General features: G+C 39.4%; 2 protein-coding genes across 35 annotated transcripts; one reads left to right on the forward strand and one right to left on the reverse strand.

Moving 5' to 3' along the window:
• Window positions 1-1,334: 1,334 nt before the first annotated feature.
• On the reverse strand, window positions 1,335-19,961 carry POLR3G (RNA polymerase III subunit G). 34 transcript variants are annotated; one of them, XM_085528002.1, is made up of 9 exons: window positions 19,520-19,563; window positions 16,560-16,688; window positions 13,854-13,983; window positions 8,312-8,374; window positions 7,505-7,555; window positions 7,094-7,137; window positions 4,321-4,391; window positions 3,349-3,477; window positions 1,335-2,825 (listed from the first exon to the last, which is right to left on the reverse strand). In XM_085528002.1, exons 4-9 carry the CDS (start codon window positions 8,320-8,322, stop codon window positions 2,739-2,741), a joined length of 393 nt encoding a protein of 130 aa, XP_085384128.1. In that variant the 5' UTR covers window positions 8,323-8,374; window positions 13,854-13,983; window positions 16,560-16,688; window positions 19,520-19,563; the 3' UTR covers window positions 1,335-2,738. The 34 variants fall into 34 exon arrangements, 31 of the variants coding, with proteins under 31 accessions (XP_085384128.1, XP_085384132.1, XP_085384131.1 ...); XM_085528006.1 differs by having other exon boundaries at window positions 4,321-4,388; window positions 19,482-19,544; XR_014939107.1 differs by lacking the exon at window positions 19,520-19,563 and adding an exon at window positions 19,756-19,961 and having other exon boundaries at window positions 2,441-2,825; window positions 7,014-7,137.
• On the forward strand, window positions 18,450-20,341 carry MBLAC2 (metallo-beta-lactamase domain containing 2). The gene is given in 3 exon segments (XM_032441508.2): window positions 18,450-18,511; window positions 19,470-19,907; window positions 19,909-20,341. Coding segments are annotated over 3 exon segments (807 nt in total). The 3' UTR covers window positions 20,216-20,341.
• Window positions 20,342-21,786: the final 1,445 nt, after the last annotated feature.

The raw sequence follows: 21,786 nt of genomic DNA on the forward strand, positions 1-21,786 counted from the left end.
CCAGTCTTTTAGACATTGACTTGATGATATCAAAAGAAACTGCAGGGTAAATCACTTTATAGATTAACTACAACACACTGTTGGTCAGGAAGTAGGTTTGAAATATAAGTGCATATTGCACTGCTGGACCATATAAAATGTTAAATGCTTTAAATCTGCTATATTTTGGATTATGTTGTCACAGATAATCTTCGTATAACTGTTTTATAAAGGTTCAAAGTATAACTTTGTAAAATAATCCTAAATGAGGATGCAAGTCTTATTTAAGATACTTTGGCACCTCTGCTTTTAGGAAAACATAAGGAAAATGCATAAAATAAAGGAGTTTTTTTTAGATTGCAGTGAAAGCAGTACTTATCATGTATTTGTAACTATATATTTTGCATGTATTATAAACAGCCTCTACTTGTATTTGTTTTGGCTAATTTTGTGTGTAACCTAACATATTCCTTGGCCAACAAGTACTTGTTGACTGTAGCTGCATATAGCATTCATGTCTAGAATACCATAACTGGTAGGTTAAAGGTTTGTACCGTGCCTGCCTTGTTTAAATTGGAACTTTTCTGTTTAGAGGTCTTGTTAGAATTTGTTAGTTCTGTGAAAACACTATTAACAAATAGGGGTGAAAAACTAAATTAGTGTCCTAGTTTAACCCCAGAAAGAAGATAGGCACCACACATACTTGCTTAGCCTACCTCCAGCTCCAGCCCCAGCTCAGTCTCTCCAAGTCTGATGTTTGTTGAGACCCAGCAAACAGTCTACATTTGATCAACATCATGGTCTTGGAATAAATCCCAAGTAATTAGAAATATCAACTTACAAGAACAGCTGTGAGCATTATGTCTCTGGAGCAACACCACCTCATTCCATTTCAGAAGTGGCTTGACACAGGGCACAGGCTGTTCTTAGGCTTTGGCCTTATCTAACATTATTAAACTAGTCTTAGAAGGTCTGTCCTGAGATGCTGCTTCCATAAAACAGATGTGACCATAGTTAACCTTTTAAAGGTGTCGAATAAAGAAAGTAATCTGTACCAAAGAAGAGTCACGTGCTCAGGCTAGTCACAGCAGTGACCAAATTAAAACGCATGTAGTGCTGCTTTTCCAAGGCTTACACTCTGGTTCTTTTGCCTTTGGCAAAAGCACTCTATTTCTTTTCCTTGTGTGAGATGCAGGGATTCTCTCATTGTTTACCTTTCAACATGCTTACCTTGTTTACAGCGCCTTCTGTTGTGTACCACATCGATGAAATGGGCACAACTGTTGAAGAAACAGCTGCTAGTATGTATGTTGCCAAAAAAAAAAAAAAAAAAAAAGAACAGAATACGTTTCCTGTATAATTCAGAAGACTGTTTATTGAACATTCTTCAAAATACAGTTAGTTTACCTCTGAGGTGTGACATGCATTGTATTTTAATTTCCTGTAGAATTGATAGGTAATTTATCACAATGCCATATCTTATTGCATAGAGGAGTCCACAGAATATGCAGTATCACTTTCTGGTCAGCAGTGAAGTAAAGTACTGCTTGACAAAATGTCACACTTCCAAAGAAAACTGGCAAAAGAATTGGTTTACTCTTAAAACATTTCACTTTCATCGGTCCTGCTAATAGAAACTGTTACAAGGAACAGCAGGCTGATGTTACAACTAAACTGATAAATTATAACATTGATAAATATTTTATATAACATAGTTTTGCTACTTTGAGCACTCATGTTTTCCTAATTTTTCACAATCAAGATATTTTGCCACATATTTCTCTTGCAAGGATGTTCTTGTTTATTCATTTCCATTATGTAATTTTTCTTTGTTTTTAGGAAAGTAAAGTAAACGCCTCGATATACAGATATGATCTGCCATCTCACTTAACAGCTCTGCGAGGTAGGAAAGTTAATATTGCCTTAACAGGCAGAGAAACTGAGAAGGAGTAGTAGAGCTCTTGTCCCTTCAAACTGCATGCCATTGGTGAAAACTACAACTACATACTTTTTCAATCTTAAATTCAGTCATATATTCTTTTTCTAAATGAAATTACCCCTGACAGTCACTTACAGTGGTGTGTACAGACAATGTAAACATATTGTTAAATATAACCATTCCTTTTAAACAATATACTAAAGGTGAGAGTTCTGCTGACTGGAGCAGTACCTCTTCAACATACTCATTAGCTTGTTAATCTTTATTCTTTCAGTCATTTCAAGTCAGCTTATATTAAAGTGCTTAGTGGTCAGTTATTTTCAGTCACCTGAATTCGGAAGTTAACATAAATTCCTTCAAAGAAGTCAGCCGCTAAATATGGGCAGCTTTCATCCATAACTGCTTTATTTTTGCTTTGCTGCAGTTATAAGGAATTTTACTTATTTTCATGCTTTAACAGCTAAAGCAAAGAATTGACTAGTGCAAATGCTTAGGCACAATTCTACAAAAATGGATACATTCTTTTTCTGTGCAGAGGTTGTATTCTGGCATATAGCTTGTTCCATCAATAGGCATTTCAGAGGAGTTTTAAAAAGTGCATATCTGCAAAACATGGCAAATGAACAAAATGTGGGATCCAGGATCCCATTTCACAGCGTAAAACAATTACAAAAAAAAAAATTGTTCCATTTGTTTTTGGAGAGTAAGCTCAACCCCAAAAGAGCCAAAGCACTAGTTCTCTTGATGGTACTCAGCCTACCTCCAGGATTCTATTTCAAGTAGTGTAAGTCTTGAACAGTACACCTCCTAGCAACAATAGCTAGTATGTTGCTTCATCCATATTGTCATCACTGCCAGCATCAAAGTCATCTCCGTCTTCAAAGTATGAAGAAATATAGTCATTTTCCTAAATAAAAACATATTGCAGACCAAAACACTATCACTATATTTATAAACCAATATGTAATCACTGTATTACCACTCCTGTGAAGGAGACAATGTATAGAATAAATATGTTTAAAACTGGTTGGGCACAACATTTTTGAAATGTTAATGTAAGTTCATTTCTTGTGAAAGAAAAAAAAAAAGAAAAAAAATTAATTTTTGGTATCTCTGAAAGGAGATACCTTTTAAAAAGTAAATGTTGCACCTCGTTTTGATGGTGAAAGTGGTTTTATGTATTGTTTGTGGCAGGACACGTTCCTGTTGGCCAGCTCTCTATTTCAGAGCTGTTTGGGAGTAACAAATCTAAAACACTTACCTAACTACAAGACGGGGTACTACAACAAAGAAAACTAATTGAACAGTGCATTTCCCTGTGGCTCTCCCTCTGCTTCAGAAAAGCTAGGGACATTTCTCTGGCTGACAGCCAATACACTGTTCAATGACTGTGATCTGATTTGGTGGAAACAGAAAACTAAATAAAACACCTCTTCATGTTCCTCTTCATCATATTCCTCTGGTTCTTCAGCTTCTTCATCATCTTCACCTTCTTTATCTTTCGTCCTGTCTTTCTCATCATCAGATTTTTCTTCTTCATCATCCTTCTTTTCCAGCTCCTGTTAGAAGACATTTTCATCTACACTGTAATCCAACATCATGGCAAGAGTATACCCTCCTCACAACCAAAGTGTTATGCTGCAGGTAATAGTAAGATGAGTAGCCTAACAATACATTACAAATATTTTTTTGTCAATATGTAAGGACAACATGATGTGAAATGCTAGAACATTATAAGAACGTTTTTTATTGAATGTAAGACAACAGGCTTCAAGTCTAAAAAAGCTTTTCTTGTGTAATAAATTGAGATGATTAATTCCCTTTTACCATCTACTCTTGGAGCAATTCACAGGAGGAAGTCATATAATACTTGATAAAATGCAACCACAAACTATAAAGTCTCTGCACTAAACATCATCAAGAAAAAAATATGGGGCTATTTCACCTTTCTATTTCCATGTGGTGGGCAGTCAGCACCAAAGTCATGGTCACTTTCATCCTAAATTCTTCTCTCTCTTTGCTCTCAACTTACTAATGGGTTTATTTCCAGTGTCAGTAAAGTGCTGAAGCAAACATCAATTCAAAATTTCTGGATCCATTTCCTCCTTCAGCAAGCTCTATTTTTCACAATTAGGCCACACAGCTGTACTGCGAAGAACAACTGAATGATGTGTTCGGAGTTAAACAGAATTTAGACAAACAAAACAAAACATCAGTTCCTCCATTGCCAGGCTTTATCCTTCTCCTCTCCCTTGTGCTACAATACTACAGAATTTTTGTCAGTCAAGGTAACAAGACCAGGCCAGAAAGGCTGATGTGGTTATCCCAAAAACTATATCAGAGGATTAATTTCCCTTCAGTAATTTGTGTTGTACAATTCATTAAGATTAAGTACATCTTACCTCAATTTTTTTCAACACATCCAAGTTACTTTTAGGCTCAGAATTCTTTGCCTTTTTTGGTTTTGCACCTGCTGAAATGAAGTACATAGCTATTATTTTTTTCTTGCATATGAAATAACAGGAATCCTTTTATGTGCTTCTAAGAGCTCCTATCTTAAGAATAGTAACTGCCACAAAAATCTTATACTCTCTGTGCTACAATTACTTCAGCTCTGAGCTCCATCACTCACATAGCCTGATTCATCTAAGTGATATCTACAGGGCCAGTTTGAAATTCTTTTCATACAGATATTTGACGGAAGGTTTTATCAGACTATAGCACTTAGCTTCACAAAATGCTTTTCACTTACCCACAATAAATTAAGACATTAGGAAAAAAAAACAAACTCACAAATATGCTGTCATTTTTTATCATCTGAGGAGATAAAATGTATGCACAAAATAGTGACAGCAGTACAATTTAGACAGGTTGTTTTTTGTGTTTTTTTCAAGTGAAAAAAAAGGCAGACAGAAGAGTTTGTGAGCTCCCCTGGGGTAATGAGGTCACTGCAGTTAAATGGCTGTTGGACCAGTTGTGACTCTTACATGGACACAGCCTTTATCAAGTTGCCTCCTACAGTTCACTCTCACCCTCCTTAATTGTATGGTGGAGCAAAGGTTGAAGGTATGACTCCATAACCAGGTAAGAGCCACCTGAATTGCAACACTCCAACACCTGTCTCAGTTCCAGGAGTGCATTTGACAGGCAAAAACAAAGAGCTCTGTGTTGAGAAATATAGCATAGCTATAGATGTCCTGTTTCCATGATATACCAGTTTTTCCACCCTCTTGCTGTACCATGCAGCCCTGCATAAAACTTACACCTTAGGGTTGTACCTAACACAATGGCTGGATAGCTACAGACCAGGTAGTTATATAACATGCACCCTTGTTTGTTTGTTTTTTTATTATTTTTAAACTACAGTACACTAAATGTAATGAGAAAGAAAATTAGTATGTGTTGATGGAAGGAGGACATAGCTTTTTTGGAGCAGACAGTAGTCCAAAGTCATATGTATTTTATTTGGCCTAATACCTAAGGAAACGGAACACTAAAAGCTGCTAAGAAAAGAACTGCATTTTCTCAAAAGCATTTGTCATAAATAACACCCTGTTCATTTCGGTATTTTGCCAGTAAAGAGTTTAAGCAACAAAAGCACCACACACAGCTGAGGGAAGCCAAGCTGCTCTGTAATGATATATGAACACATACATCAAAGCAAACACATCCAGAATGAAGGAGGCCTTCAGAGAAAACAAGTGTGATTCAAAATGATCATCTCTGCACAAACACCTACAGACTTTTAGAGATAACGTCTATAAACAGCTTGGAAGTAAAAAAGATATGCAAAAGCCTTCACTAAATGGTGGGAATCACTGGAACTAACTGTAATATTACAGATGCCCACCATTTGAATGTAGAACTAAGTGAAATAGCTCTTTACATACATGTTGCTTTGAGATGCAAGGCAATACAATCTATTTTCTGTTAAACTGCTGTTCCTACAGTGATTTGGCTTTCTTGAGTAAATCTGATTGCTGTTTACATGTGCATGCAGCTGACCTGTAGGAGCTGAAGCCAGTCAGCTTACTGCCTGTGGGTTTTGTTTTGGGTTTTGGTGTTTTTGTTTTTGTTTGTTTGTTTTGGATATTTCAGATATTGTGGTCCACAGCCCAGCCTAAGTGTGGGAGAGATATGAAACCCTACTGGAAGTTATGTCAGTAAAAGACGTGGCAAGGTGTTAAGTTAAAACACTCAGGGAAGTCTTTACAGGGGGTCAAAATGAAGCCAGCCCTGTACATATAACTGTGAAGTGACCCAAAAACCACTCCTGTGATCTTTGATGATAGGGAACCTGTTTGTATCTCAGTGCAGATAAAATTCACTTTACTCCCTCAACTTTGTTCCACTCTATTATGAATTGTCACCTAACATGGCTGTAATCAAAACAAAAAGTAACATGACTTTGGTATGATTTCCATACCACCAAGATTCCCCTAAAATAAAAGCCCTGAAACCTCATTATTTTTGCTTTTAGAGAAAGGTTTTCTACCCAATCAAATGCGGGTGGTCAGCTTATCTTATCTGATACAATTAAGTAAGGAAAGTACTTTCAAGAGCAAATTGAGAAACATGCACTAAAGACAGTGGAAACAAAGAATACATTGATCGGTGATTCTTTGTGATAATTAGTATGTTAGTATATTAAGGGGGTACTGGATTGGCATTTGTGATTTCATGGAATCTTGGGAAGCTACAGCTTCTAAGCTGTAGGCTTAGAAAAGCCAGCACAGTTTCTTCTTTTTTAAAAAAGAAAATGGATATGTACTCGTTTCTTCTTGAGGGATTTTGCAAATAAGTAGTTAATTTCTATTGAATCTTGATGTCTACCTTTATTACCATGCTTCTCAATGACGCTCTTAAAAGAAAATAAGCTTCCAGCTGAGCCAGTCTCCATGACTACTGCACATTCCCCTTCCTTTTTCTATTTTATCCTTGAACTGAAAAATGACATATGAAGGACTTGGACAAAGAGAGCAAGAAAGTAAACAACTGTATGTAACAGACAGCTAGATACAGGAGGCCAAGTGTTGTTTCACATCAACAAAGAGACAGACTTCTATAGAGAACTAAAGATAATAGTCATGCATACTGGAAAACACTTTAAAAAATGAATACACTTCTGATGCTGTGCAGTAAAAAGATTTCTTTTGCTTAAAGAGCAATCAATACCAACTGCTGTTGAAGGATCTGGTTCACAATTCTGCAGAAGAAAGCTGAAAATAAACAAAAAAAGTAAAACCAGAGAAACAGAAAATAACCTACATTAAATTACATATAAAAGACCTAAAAAAATACGAGTCAACCAAATAATATACAGTTTAATTGAGAAACCCAAAATGTGAGAAAATCTGAACAGCTAGCTATTTGTTGGATAGAAGAAGGACTGCAAAACAAACAGATTTTTGCATTTTTAATCTACCAGTATCATATATTAGCAGCTAGCAAATTACTAAAAGCCTGGCAGACTACTCAATTATTTAGAAAATCATCTACCCAAAGCCCTAGTATTAGGCCTATCTAACCAGCTCTAGCATGTCTTCTTACAAAATCTTTTAAAATCTTTAAAAATACATAATCTACCTTTTTTCATCTTTTTCCTTGGCTTCATCTCTCTTGGAAGACTTCTCCAATCTGTACAGAAAGTAGCTTTAATACTTATAAACAGTTATTTACAGCAGTAATCCTCCTCCTCTCACTCAGCAAGACTGCCCCTGTTGTGCTTGGTTCCATGATTAGACTTAAGACTAATTGTCACATAGGGTCATATAGGGTTTATAAGTCTAATTGCTTAAGCACCCAACGATTTTGCTGAATCCCAACAATTATGCCGAATTTCAGCTGTCCTTTAGGTGATGAAGTATAATGAGGACCAGAATTTTACACCGTTAATGAAAACTGGCATCTACCTTCATCAAAGTTCAGCCCTTCCAGTGTCCCTCTAAATTACATAGAATCATCAAGTATGCAGTATTTACCTATTCAGATATATTTGTGAAAGTTTAATGTCATAAAATCAATTTACCGATGACTGGGAAACTATGTTGGTGGTGTTTTTTAGTAACTTTTATATTTTCTCCCAGTTCAAAACTGGTATGTGCATGGGAAACAACAGAAGGAAAGCTATAGAGATCAAGCTTGCATTTTTTATGAGAATTGTTGTTTTGAATGAGAAAAAATAAAATCACATTTATTTATTCTTTTCTAGACAAAACAATTCTTCCCTTTGATCTGAAAGCAGGAAAAGGGCATAACCCTCAACAAGGAATACATGCCTTGTTAAGAATGCATGTACTATTTTAATACTTCAAAAATTTGGAATCAAACATTTCAGAAGAACAGATTACCCAGGCTAATAGCAAAACAGCCTTTGGTATTCTCCATTATTACCTGGGGTCCATGCTGAATGCTCCTTTTCATCATCCATGTACCTTTTACTGTACCTTTCAATTGCTGTAGAGAAATATGAAAATATTTTTTGAATCCATTACAAAGGCAATCCACAGAGTTTTTGGTATTTTCCTGTACTTAAACATATAGTATATCCTCTTTACCCCACATGAAGCAATTTCTTGCACTGTTAAACAACACTTTAAAACAGTTTCATAGCTGTTTTCATGACAATTCCTAGGACTAATCAAACTGTAAGTACTCAAAAAACCTGGATTTTATAACCCTACATTTCAAAAACAAGAAACAAAAACCAACAACCCCAATAATAAATAATGAAAACCAGAAAGAATATTGTTCCCTATTTTGAAGGTATCTCCTTTCCATCGAGGGAATGCCATTCCTGTCCATCTAGTTGTTGATGTAGGGGACTGGAAGGACAGGCAGAGAGGTGGACTAATAATTGGCTGAATAGCTGCAGAGTGGTGATGTGCAGTACGAAGCCTAGCTGGAGGCCCAGGGGCCAACACTGGGTCCAAGTCCTGTCTAACATCTTCATTAATGATCTGGATGATTGCAGAGTACATCCTCAGCAGTCTGCTGTTGACACAAAAGAGGTAGGAGTGGCAGATGGACCAGGAGGTCGTGCTGCACTGAAAGGGTATCTAGTCTACAGCTTTCTCATAACAGCAATGATGATCTCTCAGAAATAGGACCCAATGGAACTGCAGTATGGTTTCAGCTTGAAGGAAATTTAAAGACCACCCAGTTCCAACATCCTGCCATTGACAGGGACATTTCCCACTAGTCCAGTTTGTACAGAGCCTGATCCAATCTGTCCTTGAACAGCTTCAAAGATGGGCCGTGCACAGCTTCTTTAGGCAGCCTGTGCCACTGCTTCACACCCTCTCAGCCTTCTCTTCTGCAAGCTAAACAAGACATCTCCCTCACCATTTGTCCACTGAAAAACTCCAAGCTTTCTTATGGCCTTCTCTGAACTTGCTCCAATAGCTCCAGATCTTAGTTATGCTGGGGATCCTGGAGTTGAATGCAATAAACATGAAGCTGCATTAAATGAGAGTGTTAAACAGGTGTTAGGAAGAGGTTCCTTGCTGAGAAGGCAGTCAGGCACTGGAACAGGCTCCCAAGGGTAACTGCACCAAGCTGACAGAGTTTCAGAAGCATTTGGACAGTGCTCTTAGACTTTGGGTTTGGATTTCAGGTCATCCTGTAAAGAGCCAGAACATGAACACAATGATCCTTATAGGTCCATTCCAATTCAGAATTATGTTCTGTATCTGGACAAGCTGGAGATATCGGCTGGCAGGAACCTCATCAAGTTCAACAAGCAAAAGTGCAAAGTCCTGCACCTGGTGGGGAACAACCCCAGGAACCAGGACATGATAGTGGCACTCAGCTAGAAGGAGCTCTGCAGGGAAGGATCTGGGATCCTGATGGCCACCAACTTGAGCATAGCCAGCAATGTGCCTTTGCTGCTGACAGCAATGGTATACTGGACTGTATCAGGCAAAGTGCTGTCAGCAGGTCTACTAGCATAGGTGAGACCACACCTGGAGTCCTGTGTTTTTGGCTCCCCCAGTAAAAAGAGAGATCTGGACATCCTGGAGTGAGTCCAGCATAGGGTTAAAAAATTGTTGAAGTACCTGCAGCACTTCTCCTCTGAGGAGAGGCTGAAAGAGCTGTGACTGCTCAGCCTGGAGAAAAGGAGGCTCAGGGGGATCTCATCCATATCCATAAGTACCTGAAGAGAGAGTGCAAAGAGGATGGATCCCAGGCTCATTTCAGTGGTGCCTTATGCCAGAACAAGACACAATGGGCACAATCTGGAGCACAGGAAGTTCACTCTGACAGTCAAGCAGCACTCCTGTGATGTTTGGGTGATGGAACACTGGCACAGGCTGCCCAGAAAGGCCACAGAGTCTCCTCTTTGTAAATCTGCAGAAGCCTCTTGGACATGGACCTGGGTAATCTGCTCTGGGTGCTCCTGCTGTAGCAGAGGTTAGGACAGATGGACCTATGCCAGCCTCAAACCTTCTGTCATTTTGTGATTGAAAAAAATAAAATTAGTGGCATATACTGTAACTGTTCTAATCCTAACAAGCATCCAGAATTCCTATGAATCAGAAGGCCTAGAAACATACAGAAATAGAAGGTCTCAGAAAGCCTCAGAAGTCACCTCTGAATGACTGATCATCAATAAGTCCCAGGACTTCGAGTACTTTTGCAATGGCAAACATTTGCATTATATTATTATAGCAAGAAGATGTTTCTGAAACAGAAACAATATGTTTTTGTCCACTTTTCCTCATTCTAGGCACAAGAAATAAATTGAGAAATGCAGTATAAATAATACAGTAGTTATACAGTGTAGGTATATGGATTCATGTTGGAAAAAAATAATCTGGTACAATCTTTAATGAGAAAACCATTTTTTAACCAGTCTCAGTTTTTTTTTCTTATCAAATTACCATGCCCAATTGCAATATCCACAACACAAAATTATTTATTCTGACCGTAATAATACCTCATTATTAACAGGGATTATTTTTGTGGGCATTGTACAAAAAGTGAAAAAACAGACTGTGATCTATGCAGTAGATGACTTCTGACATACTCAGTGTAGAAAAATGTGAAATAAGACTCAATTTTAAACTTAGCTGTGGTCAGGGCAGAAGAAGACCTACATAAAACTGAGCACTTCACAGTGGTCTTCACAGATGCTGTATGAAACTGCAGGCAACATAGGGAAAGAAACTAGTAGTTTTGATTTCAGCTCAGTGACCTTTAGTGAAGAATTAATTGCTGATAAGTAGAAAAAAAAATGCCTGCCTGACTTGCCACTCACAGCTGATGAATTAATTCCAAACCACTGCCAAGGTGACAGTCACCCAGTCACAAGAGATATACCTGCAGGAAAAAATATGAATGATTCATAGCTTAGGAAATACAGAAAATAGAGAACTTGGAGAATACACTTACCACTTGCTCAAAATAAGTAAGTGTGAAATAATGATGAAAATCTATCCATGGTACACTAATGCATCAAAATTGACATGTACCATTAGACACGTCTTTTCTTCACTACGTGAATAATGAAAGAAAGATACCTGGTCCTAACTGATTAAACTGTTTCCCTTCTCACTCTTCAAATGACCATTTGGCTCACAGATGTTGTGCTGGCAGCCTAAAAGAATTCATTTGTTCTTGCAGCAAAGCCAATCTAAGAAATGCCTGCCAACAGTCCCTACTTCTGCCTCTCCTGTAATCCTACCAGATGTTTAGATGAAATACAGGGAAGGAAAGGGTTGTAAACCACATTACTGAAAAGATCAGTTAAGAATAATTAGAGGAAAGCAAGCTATTTAAGCTGCAGACAACAACTGATGTAACCACACTAAACCACAGAAACAGAGGTATTTTTCAGCAGCCAAAGGTTCAGTGGAGAGCTATGGCAAGATACCAACTTATCCTCAGGGAGACATTGAGAATTATTGAAGTGGCACTGTTCGTGCTTACCTGCAACTGCCAATTTTTGTACAAAAACAGTCAAAGCCGGCAGTTGTATTAAAGAAAGACCATACTCAGCGCTAACACTCAGAAAGAAGGATACAGAAACAAAGGTTAAGGGGTAAGAACTACCACATGAGGCAAAGCTGGAAAACAGGTAACATTCTCAAAGTGGCTGGTTCCATGGAAACTACTCAGACATGCTTTCAGGCAAAGCAGTTTCCTTTTTTGTGCCTCAGACGGAAATAGCAAACTTCAAGCCTGACAGAGATCAAGAGCACAGAAAGTCTCTGATGAGATAAGAATCTGGAAAGACTGAAATTTGTTTACATGAGAGATGAAAGATATATGAGTTTAAAAAAAAAAAAAAAAGACTAATTTTTATTTCTTCTACAATCATAAAAGGATTTAGAAATTAAGATCAGATCTCCTGTTCTCCTTGCCCCATAACCAAGAGTTTACCCGGCTGCACAGTCAGCATCTTTGACTGATGTGTGAACTCTGGGATCTGAAACTACTTTACGCTCTCTGTAGGAATTCTGGGTCACCAGAAAATGTCTGAAGGGGTACTGAAACACCGCAGACATGTGGCTATACGCATGTGTTCAAATAAAAAAAAAAAAAAAGGGGTCAGTGAGCACTGGAAGCTATATTATCATACTGCAGTGTGGTTCTTCTTTTGAAGCAGAACTTTAATACAAGAACAAGTGTACAGTCAATAATGTGTATTAATCAGAGTACTGTACTCAAAGCTAATACAAAGAGAATTGCACACAGCCTCAAAAACCTCTAGGATTTGCCCACATTCAAGAAGAGGATGAGACTGTGTAACTATCATATCTCTACCATGAATACTCAGTTAGAAAATACTTTGCTGGTTTCAGGATGGATATTAAAACTCATGTGAGTTCTTGTTATTTGAAATCATCACATTATAGCGGTGGAAAGATTATCTAATCCTCGGCTATTCCGGATTTCTTAAACAATAAAACTTGATAGAGACAGACTATCGCACAGACTGGGCCTTGAGTTTGACACAAACAGCATGTCCTAACATTTCTTCTTTTCTTGTATTAGCACTTTGCGTTTATGACACTGAGAATCAGAACTCAATAGGATAACAGAGGGAGGTAAAAGTCACAAGAGAAAAAAAGCACTCCTCAAAGTAATAAGCTCCCATGACTGCTAGGTTTAAAATACTGCAACTGCAAAGTAAATAGACTGTAGCCTTCCATCCCTGCTCTGTTTTCTGACCAAGATGCTTGGATTTTAAAAGTGTAATGGTGCATGAATGGATATCAAGTAGCAGAGCATTTATTTTTCTCAAACAACGAGGCTGCTAATGTTTAGTTATATACAAATAAAAGATATTCTCAAGTAAAATGCAGCCTTCAAATTCAGCTCTACTTCTGATGCAAACCTCAATAAGTCATATAGTCTCACTTTGATCTTTCTATTTCAAGTGAGTTCTCAGTCTTCTCTGACCTCTGCTGCATCTTACCAATCTTCCAGAATGGGCTTGGGGGAAATAATTATGTTCCAGAAGAGCACATTTTAGAATGTCCAGCTATTAACTAAAATATTTATCTTTTTAATTACATGCCTACAGAATTAAAATGGAAGCTGAATTCCAAATCTTATATTTACTATGGATTTCTTTGCTCCACTGCAAAATTTTTACAGTATTTTAACATGTAGTAATACCTATTTAGTTTGTATTGATTATCATACAATTGAAAGAACCACAAATAGTTGGTCTTAATGTTTCTTACTTTATATCAAAAGAATACCTTGCTTTTTTAACACAGCAGTTGCTTTCAAGGTACAGCACTTGTATGGGTAACCTGTAACTTCAGTAAATGTAAATGAGAGCATTCCTATCATATTACTCTGGCTCTTTCTTATTCTCCCTTATCAATACTAAATACATCTCCAGGACATGCCTTTCACAACATTATCCTTCATGGAATAAATACTGAAGGCAGAAATAAAAATAAAAAGCACATAAACAAACCTTCATGTTCTTCTTCTACTGCCAAAAAATATGGCAATCTTTTCATAGCTCCTCTAAATTCTTGTTTTAAGGCCAACATGTAATCTTCATCCTCTCCTGTTTTCAGAGGCACTGGCTTATTTTCTGTACTCTGTACAAATTATTTTTATTATTTGCAATGTCTTTGATATCCATCAAATATACAGAAACACTTAAAAAATAAACACCTACAATAAACACACATAATAATGAAAGAATGCAACATTGCAATGTACTACATTGCAGGCACACTTTATTATGTTCTAAAACATGTAACCGTTTAAATTTACACTTTTCATGAATTTATCTTTCTGTAAAAAATCATCAAGCAATCAGGAAGAAAATATTAAAGTTGTGAAATAGCGATTCACAGTCATGTTAAGCTTAAAGAATTCTTAAATAATAACATCAGTTTTTCATTCCAAGCTAACTTAACCAGAAACCACTGCTTCAGTCAAGTAAACCAGGTTGTAACCCCTTCTAAAACAGTATTTCAACTGTGTGGATTGCTCTGAAAGAAATGCTTCCTACTTATTTCCATTGAAGCTACAACAGATACAAAGACAGATCAAATTCTTAGTTACAAAGCTCTATTTTTCAACAGTCGGCACCACTAACTATGCATTTTTCACCAGTGATGAACAAGAGCCTGCAAGCTGTGCTCGTAAAAACCTGAATCAGTGGAGGTGACCCACTGCCACTGTAGCCACTGCTGGAATGCACCACCCAACACCTCACTGCGCTCACATCCACTGTTGGGTCTTCATAGACATTTAGCCAGCATTAATGAATGTCAGTGGGTGTCACTTATTGCTCATGGAGAAAGTCAATGATAACCCTTTCCTTTATCCACACTTCCATGTCAGACACCACTCTGTCAGACTGTCCCTCTGCTGCCATCTGTTGCGCAGCAATAAGATGGAATGGAATGTTGGTAGGAAGGTTCAGCCCCTACTGTCATACCACCAACATCCACCTCTGATGGTGTGGGCCAACATCATAAAATAGGAGGCATTACTATCAGAGCACCCTTCATACATTATGTATGATTACCCCAAACAACACAATTTGATTAATATCATATCACAACCAGATAGCACACAGGCCCCCACACATCACTTTTTTTTTTTTTCAGTTAAACAAACTGTTGAGTTCTTCTGTCTGTTTTTTGTTTGTTTGAACTATAAATCCTGAAACTGAAAAGATATGTAATAAAAGGTTAATAAAATATATGGCAAACTAAAGCTGGTGATGGAAATAGGATGTTGTAACTACATATTATTTCTCTCACCTGACAGGTGGTGCACAACCAAAATTTGAGTGGTTGGCTGCAAACCACAAAGCATTATCATAAATCCCACAGCTGGAATTTACTAGTTCCAACTTTCTTTGCTAGGCCAACATTTTAAACCTCTCATGATGCTGATGTTATGCTGATGTACCTGAACTGGTATTCTAATTGCATTTACAAGAAATTAATTTCAACACCAAAAATCCCATAAGAAATATGTAAACATGTCCTACAATTGACTGCTTAAAATACTTTCAGTGTTAAGTCAGTGAACAGCTGCAAGATCATACTTTTGGTCACTGACCAGTCATTAAATGTAATTCATGCAATTTTTACCAGTTCCAGTAACACCACTGAGTTACTTCAAATTTTCAGTGGAAAACAGAATCTTTAACTTCTCCAATGTATATGTTAGATAGGGGTTATACAATGGATATGAGATTAATAATTCTCAGGCAAATCCATCACTGACTGTAACTGCAGAATCTATAGTCACACATAATTTGGTATCCTAATGCTATCAAGCAGTTAATAATCACACTAAGAACAATTAATATAACTTAAAATCAATGAAGTCATGCAATTTAAATTATAAGGGAAATGGTGAATTAAGACATTAACATAACATCGGGTTCATTAAACCAAAACCATGTGTAAAATAACTATTCAGGTAAATATATCAGAATGGCATTGATTATATGCCAGACTTACTGGTTTCATATCATAATGATTTTAGAAAAAATTCATGCACCTTGATCAAATCCTCATATAAAGAGGAAGCTCTCATATGAAACTGTAAGCCTGCTTTTCAGCCTTAAAACTGTCCAAGTTTGACTACAATGCAAAACTCAGCTTGGTAGGAAAATAACTAACTTTTTCTTTCCCTTTAATTTTCCAATATATTCCAGATACACCCCAAATGTCCAATCTCAATATCCTTAATGACATAAAGTATCTATATGTTGTTTTCAAATTATTTTTCACATTCAGGCTACAGAAACACAAGATAATTATCCAGAATCCTTCTGTATTTGCATCAAAAGAAAATTTCTAAATCAGATAATTTCATACCTTGAAACACTAGTATAACTTCATCTCAGGTAAGTTCAAAAATCCAGTTTTTCCATTACCGTAGCATCCAGAAGACCAAATTACAGTGAGGATTTTAATGATCGAACATGTCACAAGCTATACACAAGGGATACAACTGCTAGCAAATAGGTAGGAAGAAATAATAATAACAGTAAAAACAGCAACAACTGATCCTTCACATTAAGTACTTGAAAAGTGACCTTAGAGTTCTTGGAGTTGTTCTTATACTTCATTTCAATATCTAAATGAAAGAGAATGCACTTTACCTGAGTACCGAGAGTGCTAAAGAAAGCCTCAGTACTTACAGGAAATAGTGGTGGAGGCTTACACACAACATCAGGTAGAACTGCACCTTTAGAGAAGCCAATGGCTTCAATGTTGAAGGTGAATGAAGCACGTCCTCTTCCTCTCCCTGACCCAGCCATTTGAAGTTACTGAAAAAATTAAAGATTTTTAGAGGTTTAATTTTTTACAGATAAGAAATACACTGCATATCAAATTTATATGTAAAACCCAATGTTTAGAAAGCATGTAAGTAATTTTAAAAGCACTCTCAAAAGTCATATAAATTTCAGATGTTTTTAATGCCCATCTTAGGTGCTATAAATTACATTGATGTTTTAAATAAATTTTTCCCCTCATTTCCACAGGATACTTTTGCAAGATAGAAATTAACTCATAATATGTGTATTAGTACTTTCTTCATAGTGGTTATAGTGACTTGAGTTCAATCAAAGTAGAATCACAGAATCATTTAGGTTAGAATAGACCTTCAGTATGACTGTCTCCAAGCACCTAACACTACCAAAGTTAACAAGAAACCATGTTGCTAAGCACCATTTCCATATGTATCTTGAACACCTTCAGGGATGGTGGTGACACTACCACTTTCCTGGGAAGAACTTTCCAGTGCTTGACCAACCACTCCATTGCTGCCAGTGTCAGCATCCCTGTAGGACCTCATCACGACAAACACCCAAGTATATATGGATCCATTTTTTGTGGAAGTCCAGGACATTCCCTGCCTGCTGCTGTGTCCACAGAGCAGAAGCTGCCCAATAAGGAGCTGGGGCAGGAGGCAGCAGGTCCCTCAGGGCTGTAGGGGGAGGGCCAGCAGTGACAAGAACCCAACCCAGCCCTACAACAGGCTACACCAAGAACGGTACTAGCAGAGCTGCAGCTGCTCAAGGATTAAAAATAACACAGCTACAGCACAAAGTCTCACTCATTGCACAGCTAACACTGTTTAGTACAGGTGCTGTTTTTCCCCCATAGCTAGTGCCTTCTCCTGATGCACTGGGACAGCCACCTCCCAGTGGAAGGCTTTAGATACACTGTCTTGAGTTCAACCATGGCATGAGAACTAAAAGAAATGAAGAAAAGAAAAAAAAAAAGTGAAAAGCAAGTTCACAGATCCTGAGATTACTATGAACATGTTTTGCATTTTCTGAACAGTCTCACAACTAGTTTGTGTTTATTGTGGCTTCTTTGTCCCTCGAATATTTATTATCCATTTATCTATCATCTATCTATCTATTTATTTATTTAATTAATTGATGCAATTTTCCTTTGCCTTTGTAACCACTTTTTGGTACTGAAAACAGCAAAACCATAAAAGTTTAAAACCATTTAATTAACTGAAGATTGAAAAAATATGTGAGATTCTTTTAAAAACAAGTTGAAAAAGACAATGTGAGCCTGGCAGAATGAAGAAATACAACAGATACAATAAATTCCCAAACATGAGCATATACCTAGGTGTGAAAAAAGAGAACTGACAGAAAAAAAAAAAAAAAAAAAAAAAAAGGGATTTGATAGAGATGTCCAGGTGTGCAGGAAACTGGAAATTCTTTGGATTATATTTATGAATATGTATTTTTTAATTTGGCTTTACAATTAATTATAATATATATGTATATTCTAAAGTAATGAATTAATCTGATGAGAAGCAACAAGCTTTAAAATTTCAACTCAGCAGTTTCACTAACACTCATCTTCTTTTGAACATAGTAGTCTAAGAGAAGTCTACTGACATAAAGTGCAAGCAAGAGATGAAAAGACAATCGTGAAGAAAACAGTGACTTTGAGAAATAACTTTACAGTTTGCTCACAGAAATGTAGTTGGAATCTTGGGTGGTGCTGTGTGGAGCAAGGGGCTGGAATGATGATCCAACAAAGGATCGTCAATTAGGGCAATGAAGCTGGTGAAGGGTGTGGAGCTCAAGTCTTATGGGGAGCAGAGGAGGGAACTGGAGAAGTCTGGAGGAAGCTCAGGGGAGATCTTATTGCTCACTACGATGACCAGATAGGAGGATGTGGTGGGGTGGGGGTCAGCCTCTTCTCCCAGGTAACTGCAACAGGATGAGTGGGAATGGCTTTAAGCTGCCAATTTAAGGCAAGGGGAGGTTGAGGTTGGATATTAGAAAAAAAAAACACCAATACAAACTATTCTCAGAAAGAGCATGGGAACAGGCTGTCCAGGGAGGTGCTGGAGTCACCATTCCCGGACATCTTCAAGAAGCATGAGGATGCAGCACTGAATGACATGGTTAATGAGCATGGTGGTAATGGACTGAGGCTGGTCTAGCTGATCTTGGTGGTCTCTTCCAACCTTAACTTTTCTATGATCCTTATTGTTCCCTTCCAACTTGAGATATTCTATGATTCTGTAAGTCTAAGAACAAACAACGCATGCCAAAGCTGCCATGAGAAATTAAGACTTCAACTGCTGAGAAGGATGCTGCGTGCAGTTCCTTATTTACAGATAGACTGTCTCATTTACACTACAAAAAAAGCACAAGTTTCAGGGGTAAGCAAAAGCAGCTAAATATGTTAAGTTGTATGTGCTGCAGGAGCTGCCCTTCGTGCAGTGGGGCAAACCCTCTGAGGCCAGAGGAGGCCACGACAGCCGCAGGCCTGTGTGGCAGCCAAACACCTGCACCAGTTCCCATTAAGACACAACTCTGACCACAACTTCTGCTGTGTTAATTCTCTTTGACGGGAACAACTAGCAGAAGCTGAAAATAATGGCAGAGCAGTTAAAAGGATGGACACTTAAATGTGGTGATTTCTGATGCCACCTGCCACCCCCGAAAGCGTTAAGGGAGGTGAAATACTGACCGCGATGGCAAAACGCCCTTCCGGAGCCCCTTCCCTTACTGCACCCACCCCACCGCATCCCATCCCAACCCACCCTGTCCTCTCCCGGCCCACAGTCCCTCACCCACCCGCCGCCGGCTGCCGCCCCTCCGGTCCCGCTACTCACCCGCAGCCTTGCTCCGCCCGCAGCTGCCGCAGTGGGCCGGGCCCGGCTCTGCCCTCCCTCCCGTGCCCCAGGCCCCTCCCGGCCCCTCCTCATGGACGGACTGGGGCGGCGGCATCATCTGGACCCAGGAGCGCTTCTACGAGTCGGGCAACCGGGCCAACATCAGGCTGGTGCGGGGCTCGTAGCGCGACCTGGTGATCGACGCGGGGTCGGGGCTGGGCATCCTGCCTGCCTACCTGCGTGCCACCCACGTCCACTCCGACCACTCGGGCAGGCTGCAGCACTTGGAGGAGTTGGCAGTGCACAGCTCCGAGGCGGCCGCGATGCTCCACGGCGACAACTCCGAAGCCGTCAGCTGTCTGTCGGACCGCGAGGTGGCGCGGCCGCCGCTTCTGCGTCCCGTCCGTGCGACCCAGCCGCCTCTTGCAGGAGGGTCAGCGCCGCGAGGAGGTGGGCTGCGGCTGTTGTTCTTTGTGCCCTTCTTCCTGGGACAGCGGGGAGAGCAGCTCTGGTGGCAGCGATGGGTCCCGAACGAGCGGCCCGGAGCTGCGTCAGGACAGGAGCAGAGTGCTGGGGAAGGTGGAGGAAAGGGGCTGCACCGGAGGGCAGTGGGATTTTGGGTTGACAGAAACTTTTATAAATACCTTCTGCTCACCTAATTTGTGTGCCTGTTGGAGGGCTATTTCCCTAGAATAAGAGTTAGTCAGTGGTACTGCTAGGAGCAAGGACCTAGCATCTTAACACTGACTAATCAAGCCTAATGGGGATGGATTTACCTCAGGCTTCCAATAGCATGTCACACGTCAGTCAGTTCTGACATCTACTAACCCATTTTATTTGTAAACTGCTGAGGTATAACTGCATAAAGAACAGAGCAGTTTATTTATCTGTGTATTGGAAAGCATATGGGTTTTGTTTAACAGAATCATAGAATGGCCTGGGTTGAAAAGGACCACAATCATCATCGAGTTTCAACCCCCCTGCTGTATGCAAGGTCACCAACCACCAGATCAGGCTGCCCAGAGCCACATCCAAACTGGCCTTGAATGCCTTCAGGGATGGGGCATCCACAACCTGTCTGGGCAACCTGTTACAGTGCACCACCACCCTCTGAGTGAAAAACTTCCTCCTAATATCTAACCTAAACCTCCCCTGTCTCAGTTTAAAACCATTCTCCCTCGTCCAATCACTATCAACCCTCATAAACAGCCATTGCCCCTCCTGTTTATACACTCCCTTCGAGTACGGGAAGGCCACACTGAGGTCTCCCCGGAGCCTTCTCCAAGCTGAACAAGCCCAGTTCCCTCAATCTTTCCTCATAAGAGAGAGCCTCCAGCCCTCTGGTCATTGTAGTGGCTCCTCTGGACCTTCTCCAATAGCTCCAGAGCTCCACGTCCTTCCTGTATGGGGGGCCCAGGCCTAGATGCAGTACGGCAGAAGGGGCCTCACAAGAACTGAGTAGAGGCAGACAAAAACAAGAACTAGGCAGTTGCAAGGGTCAGAAATTATCACGGTGTCAGGATTTTATTAGACTGTGTAGCTGGGAGAAGGCAACCAATCATATGTTGCGTTGGATACTAATTACCTGATCTTCTTATGCCAGGATTGCATATGCCACAATTGTATCTATTGTATAAAGCCTAGCTTGAGCAATAATAAATCTGTACTCAGCTGCTAACTCATATTGAGTCGTCTCTGAGTTCCACAATCCCCCTCCCGCAAATGGCGTCTGACCAGGGACCCTGACCATTGACTGAAGCAGCATTGGGGGAGAACGCTGCAGGGGGAAGGATGTAGGGGGCTGGGAGCACGTGCCAAAGCCACAGGGATGACATGGAGTCTGAGGTAGCCCTGTCATTATTACACAGCTTCTTAGAGAAGTGTGGGGTAAAGCTCCGAGCCAAAACAATTGCAATTGTGTACCACAGGGGGAGAGTGGTTAGCTATCTTGTGGGATGTGGTACTGGAGGGCGAATGGGTAGTAGTTGGGGAATTACCCACTAGTGCATTCCCTGTCATTCACCAAGAATAGAGTCGAAGGCGGGAAGTCCGATACATTAACTTTGATTGGAAACTGTTGCAGCAGTAATGAAATACTGTTGCGGAATAAGGGTTACAAACTAAAGCAACCAGGCAGGTTCTACAATGGGTATGGTTCTCTAATTTCATTGTCCACTGTGGGTCCCGGTTTGTTGGACTCGCCCTTACCAGCCTCCTGTTGCTGAGTCAAATGAGTGCAATTATCCACATGATCAAGTTTCGGACGA

The sequence above is a fragment of the Coturnix japonica genome, chromosome Z, assembly GCF_054131305.1.
Source record: "Coturnix japonica strain WE chromosome Z, WE-NBRP24, whole genome shotgun sequence".
NCBI lineage: Eukaryota > Metazoa > Chordata > Aves > Galliformes > Phasianidae > Coturnix > Coturnix japonica.

Bases quoted from the DNA above. Each gene is read 5' to 3' on its own strand.
- POLR3G (XM_015849733.3), bottom strand. From the start codon at position 16,679: ATGGCTGGGTCAGGGAGAGGAAGAGGACGTGCTTCATTCACCTTCAAC. The intron at 13,984-16,559 runs GTAAGTACTGAG...TAATTTGTACAG, and splicing joins AGCCTCCACCACTATTTCCT to AGTACAGAAAATAAGCCAGT. The intron at 7,556-8,311 runs GTAATAATGGAG...CTTTCTGTACAG, and splicing joins GCATTCAGCATGGACCCCAG to ATTGGAGAAGTCTTCCAAGA.